The 24,050-nt window shown below is 40.2% G+C and overlaps 1 protein-coding gene across 4 annotated transcripts in view; it reads left to right on the top strand.

Moving 5' to 3' along the window:
- Positions 1-24,050, top strand: part of LOC103364430 (unconventional myosin-IXa-like) — a 174,060-nt gene that overhangs the window by 65,558 nt on the left and 84,452 nt on the right. For all 4 annotated transcript variants that reach the window (XM_008291551.1, XM_008291566.1, XM_008291558.1 and 1 more), the window contains exons 3-5: positions 17,264-17,358; positions 18,053-18,115; positions 20,931-21,030. In XM_008291551.1, coding sequence (XP_008289773.1) covers positions 17,264-17,358; positions 18,053-18,115; positions 20,931-21,030 — 258 coding nt within the window. The remainder of the gene's footprint in view (positions 1-17,263; positions 17,359-18,052; positions 18,116-20,930; positions 21,031-24,050) is intronic.

Raw genomic sequence — 24,050 nt, 5'->3', positions numbered from 1 at the left:
GCTTTTCTGAAAGATGCACAGACACAAAAGGCAAAACCAATGCAAGTGTTCATTAGAGGAGAGAGCTTTTTAATGTTTTTTGTCCTCGTAGCTGCTAAAACCTCTGCCTGCTAGGGTTTGGGGAAATGTTTAGGTAACAATCAAGGCTCATTCTACTTTGACTGACGGTGCCTCTGTGTGTGGTAATGTGCATTGAGCTTGATGGGACGTGCGCTGTTCTTAATGTCCAAATTATTTTATTTCCTCTATTATTTGAAGCACATATCTAACCCGTTGTTTTGTGCCATGGCACTTTTGCTAAAGTGTAACGCATTTAAAGGAAGTGGTCGATTTGAGTTACATTAACCGATTAGTTACTTAAATAGTTGATAAATGAATCAATGAAGAAACAGTCTATAGTGGCAGCCCTCTTCCCCACACAAGTTAGATACTACTCAGCTGACTGACACTCGTGCTGTGTGATTTCCGCACCATGAAACATGCTCTTCGACACCCATCTCATCACGTTCATGCCTGTTTGCTGCGTGAAGATAAACATAGATGTGATGCTGCCATCACTGCATCATCATGACACGGTTGTTTGTTAACAGCAGTTAGCGAGTGCAGCGGGGAGCTCTGTTGTTTTTATGGTGAATGTGGATTTACTCCAAATGAACACTGTGAGTTTGTTGTGAGGATCTAAGGTTTTACTCTCTCAACATGGGCCTGTTTGCCCGTATAGTATTTGTGCCTTGGTTTTGGGTTTACATGCGGTGAAGGCTTCAGTGGCCTGCTGTAATGTTCACATTGGCGCCGTGCATTTTTGCGGCATTGGTGGCTCCCGTCTGATGTAAAAATAAACTATGCTGCTTCTGCTGTTGGAATGAAGCATCATCCTGAAGTCTGAAGAATGTTGGATCAGAAAAGAAGACGGAGAGAGATAAGACAGAGAGGAGAAGTGACACACAAAGAGTATAACGAGGCTTCAAAATAGGGGAGATAGAGGTAGCAATGAAATTAGCCAAAATAGGCGAAGACAAGAGAGACGAAGAGAAACAGAGCAACTAAATACTATTTAAAAAATTAAAGATTAGGATAGAAAAAGAAAGAATGAATGGCCTCTCAGTATCCAAAGCAAAGCTCCATCTAATTTTCAGACAGACAAAGAGGAAACAGTGCAGTCTCACAGGAAGACAAGAGCATCTCGTTTTAGGTTGTTTCACCTCCTTCCGATGCTTCCTTCCCCCCGAAAGGCACAGATAAGATACTTCTTTATTGAATTAGTGTGCCAAATCCACTATTCTTACAGAGCACTAATCAACTTTCCCATTCTTTCTTCCTCTGGCACTTTGGTAACACAATACTGCATCCATGAGTGTACAGATCGGATTATAATTCTACAGGACCTGCCAGTTTGGCTCTTAACATGCCGTTCACTGAGCTATGAACAGTCAGGTGACTCTAAGCGAAAGCTGGAGTTATTTATTGGCCTTTTTGGACAATGTGGACATGGAAATGACCAAACTGGAAACTGGACTTGTTAGCCGGAATGCTGCAGATATAAATCCTTTATGTTCAACTCATAAATATGAAGCTGTGTTTTTGAAGAGTGAGTGAGTTCCCTTCCAGAAAGATTTGACTTGAATATTTAAAGCTGCAGCTGATTTGTTGTTTGGAGAGATGCTTTTCACATGTGCAGAGCAGCAGTGTCATAAAGAGATGCACAGACTATGACTTTATGCTCTGACCTGCTCTAGTACAGCAACTGATACTGAATGCTGATCTAATACCATTGCTTTATTTTGCAGTTGCAATGCTGGGTGCTCACCTGCCAATGGAGGCAAACTGGGCTTTAGTGTCTTGTCCAGTAACACCGGTTCGACCTCTTTCGTGCCAACTTTGCAATTAGTGGACAACTCGCTCCACCACCTGAGCCACAGCCGCCCCAACAGCTTAATAATATCATTTTTAATTTGTTGCGATTCCGGTGGGTTGAATCGGGGCATGATTCTGTGATAGTTAGAGAGCCAGTCTACAGACAAACTAATGCAGCAGATGCCAAAGGAGTTGTGTTGTATCTACTGAGTGTGCACTTATTTTTTCTAGTCTTCGTAATAATCAGAGACCTACTATTCAATTGACAGCCAACCCTAACAACCCAAACATCTATTTTGTGTTTGTGCTGACTGAACCAGATGTTGGCCACGCCACCTCAAACATATTTTTTCATGGCGCTGTCTAGAAAGCATTTTATTTACTCAAAGGGCTTGACAATTCAAAAATATACGTCTCAAGTAGTAGAGTAGAAGTAAGTTCAGTAAAAAGTAGCTGCACTTTTCTTTAGGTTCTTGAAGATGTTTTACCTCTCATCCATACGACTGAAATCGCCATCCCGCAGGTGTACACAGAGGAAAAGAGAGTGATTTTGGAGTCGTTGAAGTCAGCAGAGAGTGGCTTGTACATGTGTGTCATATTTTTTGCTTTTGTGCATTCTGACTTGTAACTGAATCAATACCAAAGTGTTTAAATCACTATTGAAGAATCGAAATTGAATCAAATTATAAGGTTCTTTACAATACCCAGCCCTACTTATGTGAGTGATGGTGTGGGATGTGAGGAGAGTCGAAGAGGAAAACGTGGAGGCTGATGGAGCTGTCAGAAGCTGATTTTCTTCAGCAGTGAGGGTGTGATGTGAGATCCTTGTTGTAGAAATGAGGTCTGTGGCCCCCAACAGAAGATATAATGTGACTCTGCTGTTCTGACTGAAGTGGCAAACCTTCTCAGTATTTTTCACCTCTCTGGCATAAAAGGTCTGGCGTGATTGATGAGACTCTGTACTAATCTGTCTGTTTCTCAAAAGACTGCAGCAAATTCAGACGCTGTGCCTCTTATTAATGTGTCCTCCATGCAAAGCTGCTTCATCATTCCAGACATGATTTGTCAGCATGTTTTCCTCACTACTCCGCTATTACTTCTCCTAACATGTGCTGCATTAATTAAGAAATTGCATTGTTTAAGGGTTTTTTTTAATCCAACGTAACCCTTCTGGTTTGTTTTTTTGGGACACAAAAGCCAACAGAATTGAAATGTGATGCTAAGAGGGTAATACATTTTATTTTGAGAAGTTAAGGAAAGTCAAACAGGGAAATGGAAAAGAGTCAAGTGTCTTATGTGGGGAAGCACATTTTCAACTTTGCATATTATGTGTATTTAACGAGTACAGGAATAAGAGATCACTGACACAGTTAAAGATTCAAGTCCAGAGCTCTTGGGTAGACACATCTTACATCTTCTGTTCATTAGAGTACTACGTGCCTCTGAACATGCATAGCTGAGTTACTCTGTTTATTTTATAAACAGTAATACTTGGAGACTTCTCTGCTGACAAGGAAATAAAAAGCCCCAATGAGGTTGCTTAGGCCTGTTGTGAAGAGTTAATGAAGTCAATTTATGAGTGTAGTGGAGGGGAAAAAGAAGATGAGAGACAGGAAGCGCCTGGGGTTGTAAACATTGTTCCCTCCGCTGCAAGTAAACAAAGCCCAAACATATAAACACAAATACTGTATGCATATACACAGTATAAATCTACACACAGTTCACGAATACTCTTCAAATACTTGTCTACTATCTGATCTGGGTAAGCACAGCCCGGTTCAAGCAAAAAGTCCCTGAATTTTTGTCATTTGACCGATGGTCACAGCTGGGTCACTTATAGTTTCTATATTACAACAAGGAGCGGATATTTTTTTGTTTTTTACAGAATGGGATTAGAATTTTAAAATAGGAAACGCCTGAAAACCTATTTTGATTAATGATCCCGATTGAAAGCTTAGATTTATTTTTTTTTATTTTCGGACTGAATGGCATGTCACAGATGAGTAGTTAAAAAAGTTAGAAATCAGTTATTTCTTTTTGTTTTTTCAGTTTCTGGTTCTGAAAATTTTTGTATTTTTTAAAAGACAACATCAAGTGCTTTCAGAAAGTCTCTGTTGCTCCTTTTCAGGCCACCAATCACACAGGTAACTCTCTATCCTGGTAACCGAGACAGTGGAGGAGAAGCTTGTCATGGCTGCATCTGTGTATGTGGAACTGTACAACATGTCAAACATTAAGTATCACAATGAAGGGTGAAGCTAGTCGACTGTACAACAGCAGAGTGGTGATTTGTTTTCATAGACGTAAAACCCATGTGCAGATTGGAAGTGGTTTCGGGTGAGGATGAGGTGTTCCCAAGCACACTACCAGTGCTTTTCTGCCACAGAAAAACAAACTTTGGACACACACCCTGAAGCATTCATACTTACACATTATAAAAAGTCTAAGTGGAAACTTTTGTCTCACAAATGCACAAACACACTCACATAGTGTATTGCAACATGCAAACATAAATGCGCCACACACTGTCCACACACACACACACACACACACACACACACACACACACTCCTCCCACCCAAATCCCCAAATTAATCATCTCGCACTGCAGCGCACACACACACACACACACTTCCACACTGCAGCATGTACAAGTCCAGCTCTCGAGGGATTATCACTTCAACACACTCAGTCGTGGGATTTTCCCACACCACCTCGCATGCTGAGTTACATTTTCTGTCAGTCACACCGCACTGCATTACAGGCTCACCGCCAGCCTCAAGCACACTCCCACATACTCTCAGGATTTATCAAATGTAGAGAGACTGTGGTGTGTCAGCGCACTGGATTGAAGAGAAAGCAGTTTGGGGTCGATTAGGCGTCTTAATGTTTGCTGAAAGGTGTATACTTTTCTTTGCATGCTTTATAAAAAGTTTTATTTTAATGCAGAGCTTGTTGCAGATGTGGAAAACCACATACAAAATCTGCCAACAGCAACTCCTGGCAGAGTCACACAACATGAAGCACAGACATTTCGAAGGTATGGCTGAACTGATGTAGACAGCAGTTAAACACACACACCAACACATACAGCTCTGAGACAGTCATAACTTTGGACAAGAAAGCAAGTTAGAGTCAAACTATTCTTGAAAAAACAAAAAATTAACGCCATTGAAATGCATTATATAGCATTTTATTTTGGCAAAATTTCAATTGAGCTTTTTAATGGAGACATAACTTGTGTCTCTTTGTAACTTTTCTGTTGTCCTCCTCTTCTCCCTCACATATCTCTCCTCTATCCCTTCCTTTCTGCCTCTCCATTTCCATGTGTCCGCTACTCCCTCCCCTTCTCTCCTCAGTCTACCTCTCCAATCGCTCTAATGCCTCTCTCACTCGTAATCTTCCTCCTCCTCCTCCTCGCTGACAGTGGTGGAGGGCCTGTTGACAGTGCTGTGCAGTGGAAGGAGGCTTTTATTGGGCCTGTGTGTTCAGCCCTTCCTGAGGCCAATGGGATCCAGATGTGGCCCAGCACACTAGTGACAGCAGCCATTTATGGAGAGAGAGAACGTGTTAGTGTGTGTGTTTGAAATATTGTGAGAAAGATGGGAGTTTTCTTCTTCTTTGTTACTCTTCTCCACATGTGCGCGCACGTGTTGTCTGCATAGAACTTGTGTTTTTCTGTTATTGTGACTGTACTTTCTCTGAATCATGGATGCACACAATACTCACACATACAGTATGTACAGACAACACACGCCATGGTCACAAGTATGAGTCATGACGTGTCTCAAAACATAACAGTGAATTGACCATTCAGTGTGACACTTTGAGGACAAAGGTGTTGGCTGCATGTTTAAATTATGTCAATATTAGGTTCAGCTGGGTGTCCTGTTGGCCTGTGTTCTAAGGCTACATCTACCATGATATGTTGTCCTTTTAAAATGCTTAACTTCTGCTTTGTTTACTCCTCTCATCTACACTACTCAGGCACTTTGGACTCCTTTTGGATCTGTGACTGGCTCTGTTTTAGTTTGACTCTAGGGTTGTCTTTTTGTGTGGAAACAGACTTTTGGAAACAATGACACAGACAACTACCTTTGCTTCCTGATTGGATCCCTGATTCAATCAGGGATCCATCACATGACCCTTAGGGTTATCTTCAGGGACGGATGATGCACCAGTCCTACTCCAGCATGTTTCCATATTTGCTTTGTGAGCATGACCGTCTTATACTGATGTTACTTTCACTGACAGTTCCACCTCATCATTAGTCACCAAGGAAATGTAGTTTTTGACATTGCTGGCCATCCTCCTAAGCAACCAACCCACTGCCTCATGTTTACATCAGAACACACATGCCCAGCGTATGTGAATGGTCTTGTGATATGTGTTCTATTATTATGGATGGAGACTGATTGAAACTGTGACAAAACACTTCTCTGGTTCTCTGGTTAGAAATCGTTTTCATTTTAAAACCTGGTTATAAAACAGATATTCGTGTGGACATGCCCTAAAACACATAACACCACGACCACAATTTTGGCTTTTTCCCATGTCCGTTGTCTGTCTCTGCATTTTACCATAAAATGAAGTTGAACGATGTCAAACTGAAGTTTGAATTTCTGTCTGTTTTTATGTAGGGCAATGTCAACTTTAATGGCGATGGAGCTATAGTGCATACATTTTTTTTCTTTTTAAAGACAATAAAACCTTATTTGGATGTTTTTGTGGAAACAGCCTTTGATTGAGCACTTCCATGGCAGCAGTTCACTGACATTTGTGGGCTGAAGTTGCTAGGAGACAAATGGTCAACTTATTGATCGCATCATATCATAACCATATAGACTATGTTGATACAAGATTACTCTCCTCCTTCCTGGTTTAATAAGTCCACATAGGGAGCCAAAGTCATGAGGTTCAAGCTAGCCTCCGTTCCACTCACTTCTGTAACTCCTTGTAAATGCACATTTTATTTCTTGTATCAATCTTTATAAAAACTGATGCCTTTTCCTGGAGGTTCACTTTCCATTTTCTGAGACTAATCTGCATACACTACAGCATGTGCTTTACTGAGTTGAACCGTGACCCCTTCACTCCGTCATGGACTTCTTCCATGTCGCTGTCTATGATAGAGCTTATGGAAAACGGTGTTTGTTAAAAGGTCTCTAAAATCATAAATTCTGAAGGAACAGTCTTATCAGGATGTAAATGTTGGGAAACCAGGTTTCTGTAACCCGTCTGGCACAGACGTCAGTAGGTCAGCATTTCAATAGTTTCATTCATCCTAATTACTAAGTATATTTAACTCCTGGCACTTTCACCGCTGTCATTGTTTGTGTTACGTTATTTGTCCGAAGCAGCACCTGTGGTTTCTGTCAGCATATTCCAGCTAGCATATTCTTGTTTCTCAAAACTAGGCCCAAGGGCTTTTCCAAGTTTATAAAATGAAGATGTGATGTTTACATGAGCAAATGGGATGTGTCAAAAACTTGATCCCAACCAGGATACTCATGTCCATTTCAACACACTCACTGATTCTCACTAGATGTTGGTTTTCATTCATGTTATTTTAGTGCCTGCTGAGTCACTCAGAGCTTCTGCACAGCTCAGTACTGTGTTTCTACTGCATAATTGCAAGGGCGGGAATCCAGCCAGCATTAGCTGTGTCCCTTACAAGGATTCAGTTGTGGTGACAGTTAGTCTTGCAAACCCAACACAACATGTATAAACCAGTGATTCAATCGCAACATTAAGTTAGGAACAGTCACAGAAAGAAACACAGAGAATTGAAATCAAATGAAATCAAAGACGGAACTCAGCATCAGCCAACAGTGTCAACTAATACGTGGCAGATAACCTCTTCCATTGCGCCAGTTTGACACTTATGTGTCCATTGTAGGTATTTCTGGTGGTTGATGGGGCCAACATGGACACTCTGACCAGTTTGCCGCTATGCAGCTCCAAATGCTGCAATACACTGTGTGTTCTGACACCTTTCTGTCATAGCAGCATTAAGGTTTTTACATTAGCATCACAGTAGCTCTTCTGTGGGATCAGACCACATGAGACAGCTTTTGCTCGCCACTCACATTAGCCGTGGTGCCCATGATTTCAGTTCACCGGTTCTCCTTCTTTGGACCACATTTGGCACTTACAAACCACAGCATACAGGAACAACCCACAAGACCTGCCGTTCAGGAGATGCTCTGGCCCAGTCATCTAGACATCACAGTTCGACCATTGTAAAATTTGGTCAGATCCTTATTCTGCCCATTTTACCTGCTTCCAACAGATAAACTTCAAGAACTAACTGTTCACCTTCTGTCTTATAGGGCTGAACGATTTTTGAAAAAAATCTAATTGCGATTTTTTTCCTCAATATTGCGATTTGATATGTGATTATTTTTTCTAGGCTCTCTCCATGTGTATTTTTTGACAAAAACAATAAATAAATCCATATGTTGCTAAATAAACTATACCAGATTTATTTCAAAGCGAGATTACAACAATAAATAAAACAAATCTGTGGCTTTTTTCCTTAAACTTGACTAACTTTTCAACTTTGATGAAAATGTATGTAAACATGTTGACTGCTCTTCTTAAACACTGTCTTTGCCGAACAGGACAGTCTATAAAAAAAAATAGATAAATAAACATACACATATAAATTAAAGTAAAAGTATAAAGCTTACTGATCCAGTCAGAAACATCACACACACTAAAGTGCAAGAACAATTATATCCGCTTTAACCAATTTGACATTTTGAGGTAAATAAAACCAGTGAAGATAAAATAAACTTCAAGAATGTCCTTTGCAAACCTTAAGGAAGCAAAATTACTTTGCAAACAACAGCAGCAGGCTATATACTAAAGTGCAAAATGAGTATGACAGCCAGCAGCAATGTTTTTCCAAGTGAGGCTGAGCTCTCTGCTGCCTCACTTGGATTGCGCAATCCCTCACTACACTGGCTGCCATGCAGTGACAGCCTGCGCATGGCAGACAGCACAGTGAGGGATTGCACAATTCAAGGTGAGGCTCAATTCGCCGCTGCCTCACCGACTTTTCTTCCAAGCATTTGAATGGGAAATTACGAAAATTCAGCGATTTTGAATTTAAAAATCATCAAAACTGAGAAGGCTAAATGAAAAATTAAATATTTTATAGTACAAATCACTGGATAAATATAACCATTTAAATTATTTTATCAATATATGTTTTTTTCTTTCCGTAATGTCAGGTGAGGCTCTGCCTCACCTGCCTCCCCTGACCGCACATCACTGCACGTGAAGTAGCAACCGCAAGTTCTGCAGAATATTTGGCTCTGCGTAGCGTCCTGTCTTAAAGCCAAAATATTTCCACACAGTGTTGACTTCACTCCCTCTCCGTACCGCTCTGCTCTGCCTCACTTGGCGTAAACAAAAGCAGGTCACGCCGCCAGATCACATGACCAGTGAAATTGTGGCCCTTGCGGTTACAAAATCTCGTTCTATCATATCGCGATATTATCGCAAATGCAGTTAATCGTTCAGCCTGTCTAATATGTCCCACCCCTTGACAGGTGCAGTGGTAAAGAGATAATCAATATTACTTACTTTGCTTGAAGGTGGATTCAGTGCTGTAGCTATTATCAACTCATTGCCTGGTTTTTAAACTTCTCGTTGTCAAATTAGCCAATAGATACTGGGTATTTTTTAACAGATGATACTGTACTCCCGAGCAAGGTTTTCATGTCAAGCACCAGTCTTTGGTTGTAATGTTGAGTGCTCATGCTCACCACATGAGACAAACTTCCGTTTCAGTGTGCGCCAACAACAGTATATATGTATGTCTGTGTATGCACAAATGTATTGGTGTGACTCAGTGTTTTCTGAAATATGTGCATATTTTCAGGCCTTATTCAAATACTATATAACATTTCTTTGTTACTCTGTCACGCAGACTAACTTACCTCCTTTCTACACATGCTAGCTGTTAGAAGGAGGCCCCTGCTTTGCTGTGTGACCTGTCACGATTATGTAACTGTCCTCCTCCTCTCTCCTCTGTCCTCACCTCCTTTTCCCTCCCTTCCATCCTGTATTCCTAGAAAGGAGGGCTCATCCTATGTGTCTGAAGGTAACAAAAAACAGCTGAAATTGAGAGACTAGAAGAAATGGAAAGAGATGAAGCTGTGTCTTGTGATAGAATGCAATGCCTGCTAATCGCAGGGTTTGTGGTTCAAAACCTGTGTAGGCCAATGTGTGAACAAGAGGCAAAAAATGTTAAGCACTTTGTAAAACAAAGAAGAAGGTGCTACATAAGGGCAGTCTGGAAGGTGAAACATACAGAGGACGGAGATATAGCTGGTAAAAAATATGAGGTCTGCTTCACTTGTCATATCTTGATTCTTGGAGCAGTTGTTTTTAGTGTTGAGGGTTTACTGAGTCTCTTTTTACAAAACATATTACATACAGTATGTACTGGAGACATTTTTTAAGAATTTTACATCTTCCTGTTTTGCATAGTGTGAAAGCCAACATGCTTTATGTCTTTAATGGCTTTAATGATGTTATCAAATTCATACTTTGCTGAATATTGTCACTTGAGATCAGTGCAATTTTATGTATATACTGGTGTAAGTTAGTTAATTTACAAGAAATTAGCCTGATTATTTTATTTATCCCAATGTATTACGCAAAAACAAGAAAGAATGATAATTTGTGCTCTTCTTCTTTTAAATAATCGTAACTTTAGTTTTATTTACTGTGAGTCAACCTCACAGCTGCTCATGACAAACTCGTCAGTCCTGGTTTTTCTAGACGTACAGATGCACATGGTAGTAATTGAAAAAGTCAGTGTTGGAATGGGTCTCAAGCACATTAACAAGGCAGAGCTGAATGCAAACACACACACACACACACACACACACACACACACACACAATCGCACAATGTTGTCATTTTTTATTTATTTTTTTACATCCTATGAGTGTTACTGCTTGCTGCTCCAAGGGGCAGAGCTCTTCACCACCACCTGCTCTCCTCTGTAAGTGGGTATTTTCAAGCCTGACTGCACACCTAGAAGAAGGGTAGCGTTGAAGCTACCCCCAACCTCACACAGACACACAGACACACAGACACAGACACACAGACACAGACACACACACACACACACACACACACACACACACACACACGTGCACTCTGTTTTTCCAGCCTGCCATGTGAAGTCAAGCTGCACCTGCTAGCAAAGGAATGCGATGTGATGTCATCTCACTGAGCTGCGAGAGCCTCTGTAAATGTGGAAGGAGTAAAGCCTAGAGAAAAAAAAACCCCACTGGGTCTATAGGCAGACTCAGATGGCCCTCTGGGGGAATCCACGCAGCATGAAATCATTCTGAAGGATTGTTTTCGAGATATTTCTGCTGTTCCAGATGTTGTTCAACAACAGGACACATGGAAGATGGATAGTGGAAGGATGGAGGTGATGGATCCAGTGTTGTGTGATTCTGATTATATTATATAGTGTGACTCCTAAGTGTATTCTCATACTTTACCCACCAAGGACAAAAGACAAAGCCATTGCATTACTGGCCATTGACCTCAAATTGGTTTAATATATTTTAGAGGCATGGAGAGGTTAAAAAAAAAATGCTCACCAGCATTTTAAAAAGAACAAAGCAAAAATTTGTGAATAATCTCAATTTTTCTTTTTTATTTTATTCAGCAGACTTGTTCAGATTCTTCACCATCAGACTTGTCTTGTGAGGTTATTTATATTTTTATAAGGTAAGGCACCATTAAAAGTATTGCTGAATACTACCTAGACTCACACTGTATCGTATCTCCACTTATATCAAACAACAATCCTACAACAGCTTCTATTTTTACCATCTAAAAATGTCAGACAATAAGGTAAATTAACTGAGCTAAGCTGTGTGCGACTGTGTATTTCACGCTGCAATATGTTCGTAGGGCCGGTAAACACTAACGAGCAGCTGCTAATAACGGTCCACTGGCCTGAAATGAGCCACTCTGGAGTGAACCATCGCTGAGAAGCCCAACAAGTCTTTGAAGGGGAAAGCCTTTGATTAGAGGACTTGGCTGTGACACACTTGCAGTAAATCCCTCAAATACTCTTTTGGAAACATTCTTGTTTTTTTTTCTTAAATCTGAGAAAGTAGAAATATTTCCTCTCTCTGGTTTTCATTTGCTACAATGAAGTAGTCTTCACAGTTGTTGTACACAGCTCTAATTGCACGACAAATCAATCAAGAGGCCTTCTGTAAGAGTTTTGTAGTTGCTCTGTTGCTGTTTCACCAGTGGTGAAGCTGTCAAAACTGCAGTTTGGTAAAGCTGATGTGCATCAGCAGTGTAACTTGGCAGCCTACTTCTGTCATGTTGTAGTTGTTTAATGAAGCAGCAAATGGGGTTCGTGTCTCCCACCAAGGTCTTAATGGCATTTACAGTGTCTGCTATGGAACCCTTTGTTCGTGTGGTTCTTCCAAAGAAGTTGTGTGTGCATTCAGACAGTGCAGCTGTGCAATGTAAAGCAGTTTTTGGTATGGTGATGCCAGGGTGAATTAGCAGAAGAAGGCTGGACACTTCTGTCTACCTGCTGATTTCAAAGCAAATTTTATTTGAAACCAAATCTATCAAACACAGACTTTGGTTTGTAAGTGCTCTGAGCAAACACAATAGTGTCTTTGCAGCTGGTGAACATTGTGGGCAAAGGCAACACACTAAAGTCTTTTTACACTGCAATGTAAGGTCTTGCACTTTTATTGAAACAACGCAAAAAAATAAGTAAACAAAGCTGAATTTCTTTGATTATTTATTTAGAAAAATTGAAAAAATGTGGAACCGACATGTGCTGTTTGTGCAGTATTAGCTGTGCTGTGAATTCTGTGATATTTCCATGTCAAATGGTTGCTCAGAAAGAATTAGAAGCAATAGAAAGTCCTGGTCCCACAAACTTGTTCACATATATCAGGTGCCGTAGGGTTAACCGTCAATCACAAACAAAGAAAATCTTCTTCTTGAAGGGGGTGTGAACAGCAACAGCTCAGCTGCAATTAAAGCTACAGACATTGAAGCAGTGTGATTGGAACTGGACCAAAACCAGGAGTTATATAGTCATGTTGAAATGAACCACCTTTGTGATATTGAGCTGAAAAATATACATTCTTTAATTTGCTGAAAAGGGGCAAAGTTAGATATGTAGAATTAAATTCTTAGAGGCTTTCTGTAGGTTGAACCTAATATTTGGGCACTGCAGACATCATCAATGATGTGAACCACTCGGCACTCCCTGAAACACAGAAAACGAGCTAATGGAAGCTTGCCCAGCAGTGGTTTTGGCACGTCTCCACTTGTTTTTCATAATCTAGGTCACCTAATGATTTTGTGAGTGTGTGGGGAAACACCGTAGATGTGCAGTGGAAAAAGACAAAGGAAAAAAAGTAAGAGAGAGAGAGAGCACCAGGTTATTTGCATTAGTATTTGAGCCAATTTTAGCCCATGCTTTGAGGAACATTTTGACATGCTAATTAAAGGCCTTCATCTTGTCCCTCTCCCCTCAACACTTAGCACACTAAATCCTGTTCTGAAGTAGCAGAAGCACCACTGCTTGCTTCCTCTGAGGCTGTGGAGCTGAAGATTTCTGCAGCGGTGGAGGAAACAACTGGCTAACGTGATGTGACAGCGTGGAACAGCCCACAGGGGCTATCATGTCACATAAGCATACATTAGCATATTGTTAGTATGGAGCTTGGACTTAAACCCAAAGATACACACACATAAAGAACACACTGTCGCAGCAGGATTAAGCCTTGGGGTCAGCACATTTGCTTCAACATAAAATCTAACATATGGCCAACTAAGCCCTGTATCTTTGATTTGTGTAAATGGAGTGTGTTGAACTGTTTTTAAGACAATTAGGTTGCCTATTTCTGGACTCCATATGGCACCACAGGCTATGCAGTGAAGGCTGGGCTAATTCAGTTTATGTTGAGTCATTCATTTTTAAATTGAAAAGACAATTTAGTCTTTTAAGTCTCAGTCTTGCATGAGAACAGCAAATATGTCTTTCCTTATTCTTGGATGTTTCCTCAAGGCTACATTGTTTTAAGAAAGCAAACCTGAAACAAGTTTTCTTTTCTTTATTACGTGTCATCATTTATACTTTTGTCTTTGGTAGTGTTTTCTTCATCACATATGTTCTGAGTGTTTGAACCTATCGACCTATTAACTAAATTAAATAAGTAAGTGACAGTATACCCTTGCTCTCTAGAATGACACATAGAAATAGTCTCTGATCTGACACCTTGCATAACTATTTCAAATCCTTTTTTTCTCATATGACCACTCCACAATTAACATTTGTTTTAAGTTAAGTTTAAAATTAGTGTGTAGATCAGGTTTGGGAAACACTGAGGTTTGGGTAAAAACTTGGGATGTCAATATCCAATATGCTGATTATTTTCAAGCTCATTTTGGCTGATCCCAATGTATAAATATAGTTCTTCCACCTAACTGCAGAAAACATCAGGTCTCTGCTGTAGTGGAATTAACATTCTCTTACACCTATGCTTATCTCGAAGGTCCACTGACAGGTGCAGAGCTAACATTCAAAGTACACATTCACAAAACAAAAAAAATAGCTCAGCTTACGTTTAAAACATGCATGTTTTTGTAACCTTTTCAAACAAGACTGTAAACATTTAGCCTGACAAACGCCATCTGCCTGGCCTTTGCCAATATCTTATTTTAAAACCTTTATCAGCCAATACTGACGACGATGCAAATATCATCCTGAGCCACAAAAGGACTATGTTAAGGTTAGCAGATCTTTGTCACCGTGGTTACAGTAATAAACATTTGGTTATGATCAGGGAACGAATGCGCTTTCAAAAAATAACCTATTACCTATTTCAAACACTTGCTTAAATGTATGGTGGCACGATTAAAATTCAAATGTAATGATTTGGATAAAGTTTTTAGGTTGCTAACATCATTTTGGTGGGTTGGATTGATACTGCAAAGCTGGTTTTTGCATTTTAAATTAAACTCCAACCCTTTTTCTGTACTGGCTTTCTTTTACAGCATCGCCTGACTTCTGCCTTTACTCCTGTCAAGATTATAGCTGCGGGAGAGTTCTGTCTCCTGAATGTAAACGTGTTGTTTTGAGGCCTTTGTCCAAAACAACAGACAAGGAAAAAAGAAAGTGGGGTCTGAAATGCAACCGAGTGTCTCTCTATTATTTAATAGTAACCACAGTGCAACCAACCAAACTACACTGCCTTTCATTTTGGTTAGTTTTTTTTGTTTTTTTTCTTGCCCTCTGTCTCTCTTTCACCCCTGATCTATCCACACACTCATATGTTTAGCACACACTTATGCACGCACATGCAGTAATCAGTGATTCACAGTGTGTGTTTTCCTGTGCTGTGGTCTCAGCAGGCGTTGACCTTGAATCAGAGTTCACCACTAAATCATCCAGACACTGCCGCCCTGCTCATTAATCTCTTTCAAACTCACGCAGAAAGCACATACACAAACTGCACATGGCATACCGCATGCATGCATGCATTACACACACATGCAAACAGACGTGCATCTTCCACTGTAACACACACATACCCACAAACATACCAGTGTATCCCTCCTTGTCTCTTTTCTCTCCATTTTCTGCCAGCAGTGGTTTGATTGTCATTGACAGTTTCCATTAGAGACGGGCTCATTTCACGCTCAGTTCAATCATTTCAGGAAGTGGATTTTCCCCTAAAACTCAAAACTGGAAATATTTTGCCACAGAATAGCTCTCATATCCAGGAATTATTGAGGATGAAAGCTCTGTCATTATCATGCAAATTGCAGTTTCGATTTACATTTTGGACTGAGGGAATCGAAAGAGATCTCACTGTCAGTCCATGCTCTCTCCTCCCTCCTTCTCTTCGTCTCTCTATTTGTGGTTACCAGCGTGTCTCAACCCCTGTAAGACTGGCACACACTAAGCCTCAGTCGTGGTGCAATGGTGAGAATAGAATGATGCATAAAGACTGGAGAGAAGCATCAAAAAATCAAGGGTAGGCTGGGCAGGGGAAACAATCACTGGTGTAGTAAGAGAGTTAAAGATAAAGAGGAAACATCAGTCTCATATCTTGTTTAGCTTCTTTCTTCTTCCGTCTGGTTTCTTCTGATTGGCTTGTTGAATGTGTGTCAGGTTGGCTGTGTTAGGGGGCGTATTGGAGATCAAAGCCTGATTCAGGAGCAGGATTTTACTTTTATTAACCGTGTTATTCCAGAGCTGTAGTATTCACCCAGCAGCCACAATCAATTATCTGACACCCACCTCGCTCCCCTCGTCCCTCACCCTCCCCTCTCTCTTTCTGCTGGGTCTTATTTCGTCATTTATCAAAACTGTAAAATATGTTTCTCTCCCTCTTTAATGGCTCATTGCTATGCGCATCTCCCTTTTTTTTTTAAACTTCCTTGCTCCTTCTCTTTATGCCTTCGCCATCTTTTCTCCTTCACTTTAAAATTTTCTTGCTTTTGTTTTTTTTGCTATCACATCCCTTTCGTAATCTCATTTCTGTTTGGTTTTGATCTTCTATTCTGTCCTCATTTCCTGTCTTTTCGTGTTTTGTTTCCTCTTCTCCTTTTTGCTTCACTATTTCTTTATGTGTGTCATGTTCTCCTCTCATCCCTTCTTCCCTCCCCTGACCTCCATTGCTTCTCCCACATTTTTCAGGTTCTTTTTTTCCCCCCTTTTCTTGTCTCTTCACTTCTTTTGTATCTCCTCTCCTCTCCTCTCCTCTCCTCTCCCCTTCCCTGTGGGGCTCCTAATGAGGACCTGAATGCGTCCTCCAGGGGCCTCTAATGATGGACTCCCTGTGTGAGTGTGTATTAGCAGAAATGCGCACAATTCCCACAAGCAGTGACTGTGTCTGTTTTCAGCTCTGCAGTGTTTACCTTCACAGGAATTTGGCAGTTTAGTGCATGGTTGACGTGTCTGAGTGTGAGTTTCGCCAGTGTATTTGTGTATTTGTGTGTGCGTGCCTCTTGTGGGCCCCTTCCTGTGCCTCATGACCTCTGTTACAGTGCTGTGATTGGTAGCTTGCCCCTCTACTCCTAACACATTTTTTCACTTTGGTTCAGAGTTCAGTTCCCATCCAAAAGTTTCCCAGAAGGAATGCATTTTTAAAAAAAAAAAATGTTGCTACTTAAACATTTACCTGAAAACGTAACCTGCTGATAAGTAGTTTATCCTTCTGCTATAAAGTTGAATACTGTAGTTTTTCAGTCATCTCTATAGGATGTTTGTGTTTTTTTGCTTTGCTGCTGGTGGATGGAAGACACACACACACACACCTGTACCTGACCATCATCTCATGTCTGTACTGATGTGTAACTCTTTCCATTTTCTCCTCAGGCCTTTGGGAACGCGAAGACCGCCCACAACAACAACTCCAGCCGCTTCGGCAAGTTCATCCAGGTCAACTATCAGGAGAGCGGCACTGTCAGGGGGTGAGATACACATTTAACAAATACAGATAAAACACATGTATACAACCTGACAGGCACACAATTCACACATTCACATATGCCAACGCTGTCACTGTCACACAATCTGTTGTATTAAGGGGAACCGTCATCTGTCACTAATTTCTTTAAGATATTGCTTAATACATTGGAATTATAGCATGCTTGAGCTATAATGTAATTATTTGCCATTTTAACAAAACATTTATTTGTATTATTTAGGGCAAAGCTGTTGGTGTAATAGAACTTTGTCAAATGTTTTGTGAATTGTAAAATTAGATCAAATGTATATAGCACTTTATTGTAAACTTGAAACACATGTTTGCTGTACTTTTTTTCCCTTGTCTGACAAAGGAAATAAAAACAGCTATTAAGTTCTGTTGAGACAGAGTAATTACTGAGTGTTATTCCACAAATTACTGAAAGCCATATAATCAGATAATTCTGCCTCTTAACTTTCCTTCTTGTCTCCTTTTATTAATGAGACTTTCATTGACATGAGCACAGCAAGTGTTGGTGTCCATATGGACACCAGTCTACTGAAATTGAAGTTTTCCTTCAACATCAACTGAGCATCAGCAGCTTTCTCTTCACACTTTGAACTCCAAGCAGGTTCTGGAGGTTCACAGGGTTAAACCAGTCTTTTAAACAGTGTGCCTGTGTTTGTGTTTATTTCCAGAGCATATGTAGAGAAGTACCTGCTGGAGAAGTCACGTCTGGTGTACCAGGAACACAATGAGAGGTGGGTTTTCTCAGGTTGTTATTATGGAGTTAACACGTTTGTGACATGTTTATGGTAAGATTTTGTCCTGGGCTCCCTGAATTAGTAGATTTTACTTTGAAAATTTTAACTGAAGCACCTCTGATGCATTGTCAAGAGCCCCTTAGCAGTACTAACACACAGCAGGAGGCCACTATTTAAAGTGTATGAACATAAAATTATTATAAAAAACAGTTTTTCATGTGAAAATCTCTTAAAGATAAAAAATAACTTTGGTAATCCTGGGTGATGTGGTACTGCCATAAATAATATAAGTAAGAAATTTGAAACACTAAGCGCCTTGTACCTACGTGTCTGAGAGATAAGATGTTGAATCCATATCTCTTCACTCACATATTCTTTGTCTCAGAAAGTCAATACTGAAATTACCTCCAATTCCTCTGGAAACTGAGGCTGTATCAGGTGTCCATCTGAAACGGCCCCTGCTCTTTGCGTAACTGTCACTGAGTTTGGACTTTCATTGACACAGTACGGGATGAACGTCTCTAAATACTTTGCTAAAGACACATTTTAGAATGATTTTGGGCATATTTCATGTGAATTGGTTATATTTCCTATTCAGGGTAGCAACACTTTCCCTTCTTCTTCTTCTCACATACAAGCGATGACACACTCACATATAAATCCACTGTGTTTAACTCTCTCAGGCCCTGAGCATGTACATACACATTCATGTCTCCACCTGCACCCACATCCCCCCAAAAATCATTTTTCTTCTCTCAGGTAACACTTAAACACACCCCCGCTGTCCCCATATTGCTCATCTGTCCCAGGTGACAGTAAAAAAAAGAAAAAAAAGCTCACTGATCACTGATCCTACTAACATAATGGTTTTGTGAAGAGAGGAAAAAAAGAAAATTGCAAAACCCACCAGCGGTCATCTAATCCCTCTAACCCTGATTGGCCCGGGGTTTCTATTTCATACTGATGACAGGCCCTGGCGGCCATATTGATAGGGTGGAAACCAAAGACAGGACCTCCCAGACAGCTCAGTCTTGAAGCACAGGGGTGGGGGAGCAGGCAAGCTGATGATAAACTGCGAACTATCTTAAATCTTAAAGCTGGTTCCCTGACAGGTTGCCTCTGTACGACCCCAGTGTAGGAAAAAAAACACAAGGGAGGAAACTCACTGAGCTTTCCAGGGATGCTGTTGGCTGAGGACTCTGAACCTTGGAGGGGTGATAGTGAAGTCAGACACTGGTCCAAATGCAAGTGAAGGGTTCTTATATTCAGGAACTGGGATTCCACTTGAAGTCTTGGGTTAGCAGATTTACTAACTAAATACCCTTAAAAGTGCCTCATCTTGTAAAGGCAAAAACTTTGTTTAGATTTGCTGAGGTCTAATTATCATTGAGTGAACAACTGAACATCTGCAACGCATCGGCCATTGCAATGTGCATAAGGTAACCTAACTCAAACACATCATGATACAGCTTATTGCCTATTGCAAAAAGAAAACTTCGACAGTTCACATTTTCCATGACCAAGCTCCAAGAGAGATCTGTCTGGAAGAAGATCAGTTACCTTAGGATCAGGATTTTTTATACACTGAGTTTGTTTACACTTTATTTACAAGACAAGGAGTTTGTTGAAAGACAGGCTCTGCAAGTGCACATCAAAACATAAGAAGAGAACCAGAGAGACACTGAAAAGGGAGATTTGATCACAAAAAATAAATGCAGTCAGTTGTAGGGTTGCACTATGAATGAAATAATATCCATGATCATGATGGACTAACTAAACACGATTAGCTGCATTATTGAGATTTAAGGTGCTCTGCTCGTAGAAAAAACCCATCGAGATAAAATCACTGTGTTTTAATTTGGGTAATTGGGACATTGGTTTCAATTCTATAGTCTTGCTGGTAATGGCTGTGTTCGTGAAAATTACCGCTGCCCTGAAACAACTGGATTTATTAAGCCACAGGATCTGCACTCCCCTGGGCAGCTCCTTCACTGATTGCTACTGGTAAATGTTGAATCCATATATTATTTACCTCATGTCTGTAGTAAATGGAGCTCATAAAACAAACAGGTTTTAATACGTTAGCATCTTCAGAGGGTTATGTAACATCAACCTTTATTTGAGAGTTACTTGATGCTAATTTAGGGCTCATTTTCTAACCCAAAGTGGTAGATTAACAACGGGAGTAGGGACAGTTATGATCATAATAAAGCTTTTGCTTGTGACCAATAAAGTAGCACCACCACACTTCCTGTGTTCAATTACTCACTCTTCAGATTCAAGCAGTTTCAGTTAAAAGCAAACATCCTTTCGTCCTTCTACCAATTATAGTTTGGGCTTCTTTAATATCCTCCGTGGGTTTTTATAACTTTCCACTACTCCATCAAACCCTAAGTGTCCCTTGCAGAGAGGGGAAGTTCGTTTCCAGCTGTAATAGAATTACATCTCTGCGCTCTGGCCGAAGCCCCAGCCTTTGTTACGGCTAATCACAACTCGTTGCCTGAAGCCCACACACCACACTGCCGCTTTGTCTGACTTGAAATGTAAGCCCACTGGGTTGAAGTTGTGACTTATTTGTTACATGTTACAGGTTTGGTTTGAGAAACATGCTGCGGGTAAAAAGGTTTTTCACTGGTCCGAATCTTTGAAGGGATTCTCTCCCTCAGGCGTTGTTTCAGCAGAGCGAGGAGATGTGAACGCTGCTGTCCTCAGTTCACCGCTGAGGGAATTTAAAATGACTGAGGAGATCACTGCTAGACAAGTGTTTCTGTGTTGTAGAATCATCCCCTCTAACTTGTGTGTGTGTCTGCAGGAACTACCATGTGTTTTACTACCTGTTGGCTGGAGCCAGTGAAGAGGAGAGGAAGGCCTTCCACCTGCTCCAACCTGAGGAATACCACTACCTCAACCAGGTCCGCACATAAACACGCACACTCACACGATAATACAAACAGAAAAATAAATCTCTGAATAAATTCTCCCTGAAAATATTTAAATTCAGTAGCGTTATCTGCTAGATAATTACATTTTGGTAAAGAAAGGATCAGGATTTGAGTGAGAAATGCTTTTAGCTAAATTGGGAGGGTCTTGCTGAGGAAGCATTTATATTCATCTACATGTAAAGTAAATTCCTGTGTCATTGTGTTTTGCATGGTGAGCCAATGTCAGAGTGTGTTACAGCTATCTGTCTGACCTTTTAAATACATTTGTGTTGTGTACTTGGACATTTCTTTGTTCTTGTCACATTTTTACTCATTGTGGGCTCATTTTTCTCTGCCATGAAAAACTCCTGCACCTCTATGGAAACAATATAAGCATAGCTAGAAGTGGAGGGGACTCAGAGCTGTCTTTTGTGCAGTATGACACAGTTATAATGCCATAAATCTTAAAAAGAAATTATAGGGGTTGAATTTCTTTGAATATTTATTTGACAAAATATTAGAAACCTGGAATTGCCATGTACAACATTTTTACCAAGTGCCCGCAGGTGCTACAAATACAAGGAAAAAAATGGTGACTATAGATATTTTACTACATTTTCAACTTTTTTATATTTGTCTACTATCTGATCTAAGCGCTGCCTCAGTTCAGTCCAATTCAGCTGGAAAGTTGCTGAATTTTTCTCATGTGGCTGTTGATCAAAGTTGAGTCCCTAATAGCTTAAAAATCATCCTGACAAGTGCAGAATATTTTTGAGTTTTTACAGAATCTGTAGAGTATATATTTTTTCTGACTAATTTTTAAATGACACATGTAATACATTGGTTTTGATAAAATATCACGATTTTGTCTAGTCTTATTGTACACTTTTTTTTTTTTTTTTTTAAATCATTCAACAAAACTTAGACAGTCAGAGACACAAATATATTACACAGCCAGCCCAACTATTAGGTCCCAAAGTCTTAATAGTCCAGACAAGTGGTGAAACCTCACAGTGTAAATTGTTTCTTAGTCATTAGGTAAATGGAAAAAAGATACAAGACAATGGACAGTGTAGAAAGCTCAAAACTTCCTCAGTATTTTATTTGCTTTTCTAGACATTAATTCTCAAGTTGTTGTCTGTCTGTTGTAGGAACTTACCAGAGATGTGAAATTAACATGAGTTATTGAATAAAAAGCTCTTTTGATGATGTAGTGGCTGTACACTGTCATCCAGGAATGCAAAGAATTTAAAACATCTGATTTGTGATGTGAAAGAGACATTGTAAGCTTTCAATTTATGTCGATTTTTTGTCGAATAAAACTCTCCTCCTCTCCTCAAATGGTGAACATTCATCCCAGAAGCAACAAAAAGAACGAGGATTTATTGACAAATAAGGCACCTTGTAGAAAGATTGATGATGAAGATGCTGCTGCTGACGATGGACAATTTGACTGTCTGTCTTTCCTCCATCTGTCTCTGCTTGGTCCTGTGTACTCATTTATCATATATGGAGCTCGACTCAGTGCTCACAAGTGTTGACTGCATCAGCCCAGAAATTCAACTGTGCATCTGTGCGTGTCTGTGTGGATGTGTGCACGTGCCTTGGTGTGCACACATGCCAGTAGCACACATATGTGTGCATATTTTGCATTATGTGTGTGGGTGTGTGTGTGTGTGTGTGTGCTGGCAGCTGATGTGTGGACATTCATATTCCCGCTTCCTACAGCAATGCAAAGAGGAGGCAAAAAAAAACAAAACATTCTTTGTTCATCTCTCACTGCTACCCTAAAAAAGTAACATTCCCCCCCTCCCCTGTCCTCCCCGTCCTCCCTTAATCCCCACAACAACAACAACACCCCCCTCCTGCTGCCGGCTGCCTGTTACTATGCAGCTCTGTTTCCATGGCAACTGCAAAACTCAGGAGTCAATCTGGCGCTGACTTGGTCTCGTGCAGAGGGCGCCAGGAGCAGTCGCGTGTTTGTGTGCACACGTGTTTGTCTGAGCGCACCAGCACACACTCTTTACACAAGCTGTGTCACAAAGGACCACAATGATTATCCATATTTAGCTGTTCTCCCTCTCAGAGGAAGATATTGTTGCATGTGTGCATGTGCGTGTGTGTGTCTTTCTCTCAGTGGTGGATCGTAACTAACTACATTTACTCAAGTACTTTAAAGTTGTGATCCTTAAACCTTCAGTGCTGATATATGTCCAGAATCGCTCCCTATTGTGACCTACATTTACTGTAATTTTATTTGAGTATAAATTTGCATTTTGCCATCAATAGTATGCAAACAATCCCACAATGCATTGCGTCATATTTTATAGATGCCCAAATTACAGTTGCGCACCTTAACAAAGTGCAATTACTGGATTCTTAGTTGCCACCTTTTTATATTACTTGAACAACATTTTACAGGGAAATGTTACGCAGTAACTTTCTGATTATGATTTTACACAAAAGACAAAAGATGTGAACAAATGACAGCCCATTGGTACAAATATAAGTATCTGACAGGAGGGACTTGATTGGGATTTATGAGGAAGGGAAGCCAGACCAGACTGATAGCAGTAAAAAGAGGAAAGAGCCCATAAAGAAAATAGATCCATTGTACACATTGTGTTTAATGATGTCCAGACTAACCTGACTAATATACACTAAATTATAATTTAGCAATTTTTTTATTTATTATTACTTTTTTCAGTTTCTAGTTTTTTGAGTGACTGTTGTGAATTTTGCCTTTTCTTTGGGTATGAATAAATTTGAGGACACCTGTATTACTGTTATTTGCATTTAACTGATGTTTCTGGAAACACTGACATTGCTGCCATATATAAGAACAGACGTATCTTTGTACTGATCCAATTAAAGTACTTGCTGTACTTCGGATCGGATGACATAATGCTCCCAGTGATGCCACTGCTGCAGTTATTATTGCAATATTTAAAAAAAAAAAAAGTTGCTTCTCCAGAGGCAACTGCCCTTGAACTTTCTCTGAAATTAAAATA

This window comes from Stegastes partitus, unplaced genomic scaffold, assembly GCF_000690725.1.
Source record: "Stegastes partitus isolate 25-593 unplaced genomic scaffold, Stegastes_partitus-1.0.2 Scaffold17, whole genome shotgun sequence".
Lineage (NCBI taxonomy): Eukaryota > Metazoa > Chordata > Actinopteri > Pomacentridae > Stegastes > Stegastes partitus.
This window is presented reverse-complemented; position numbering and strand designations above follow the sequence as displayed.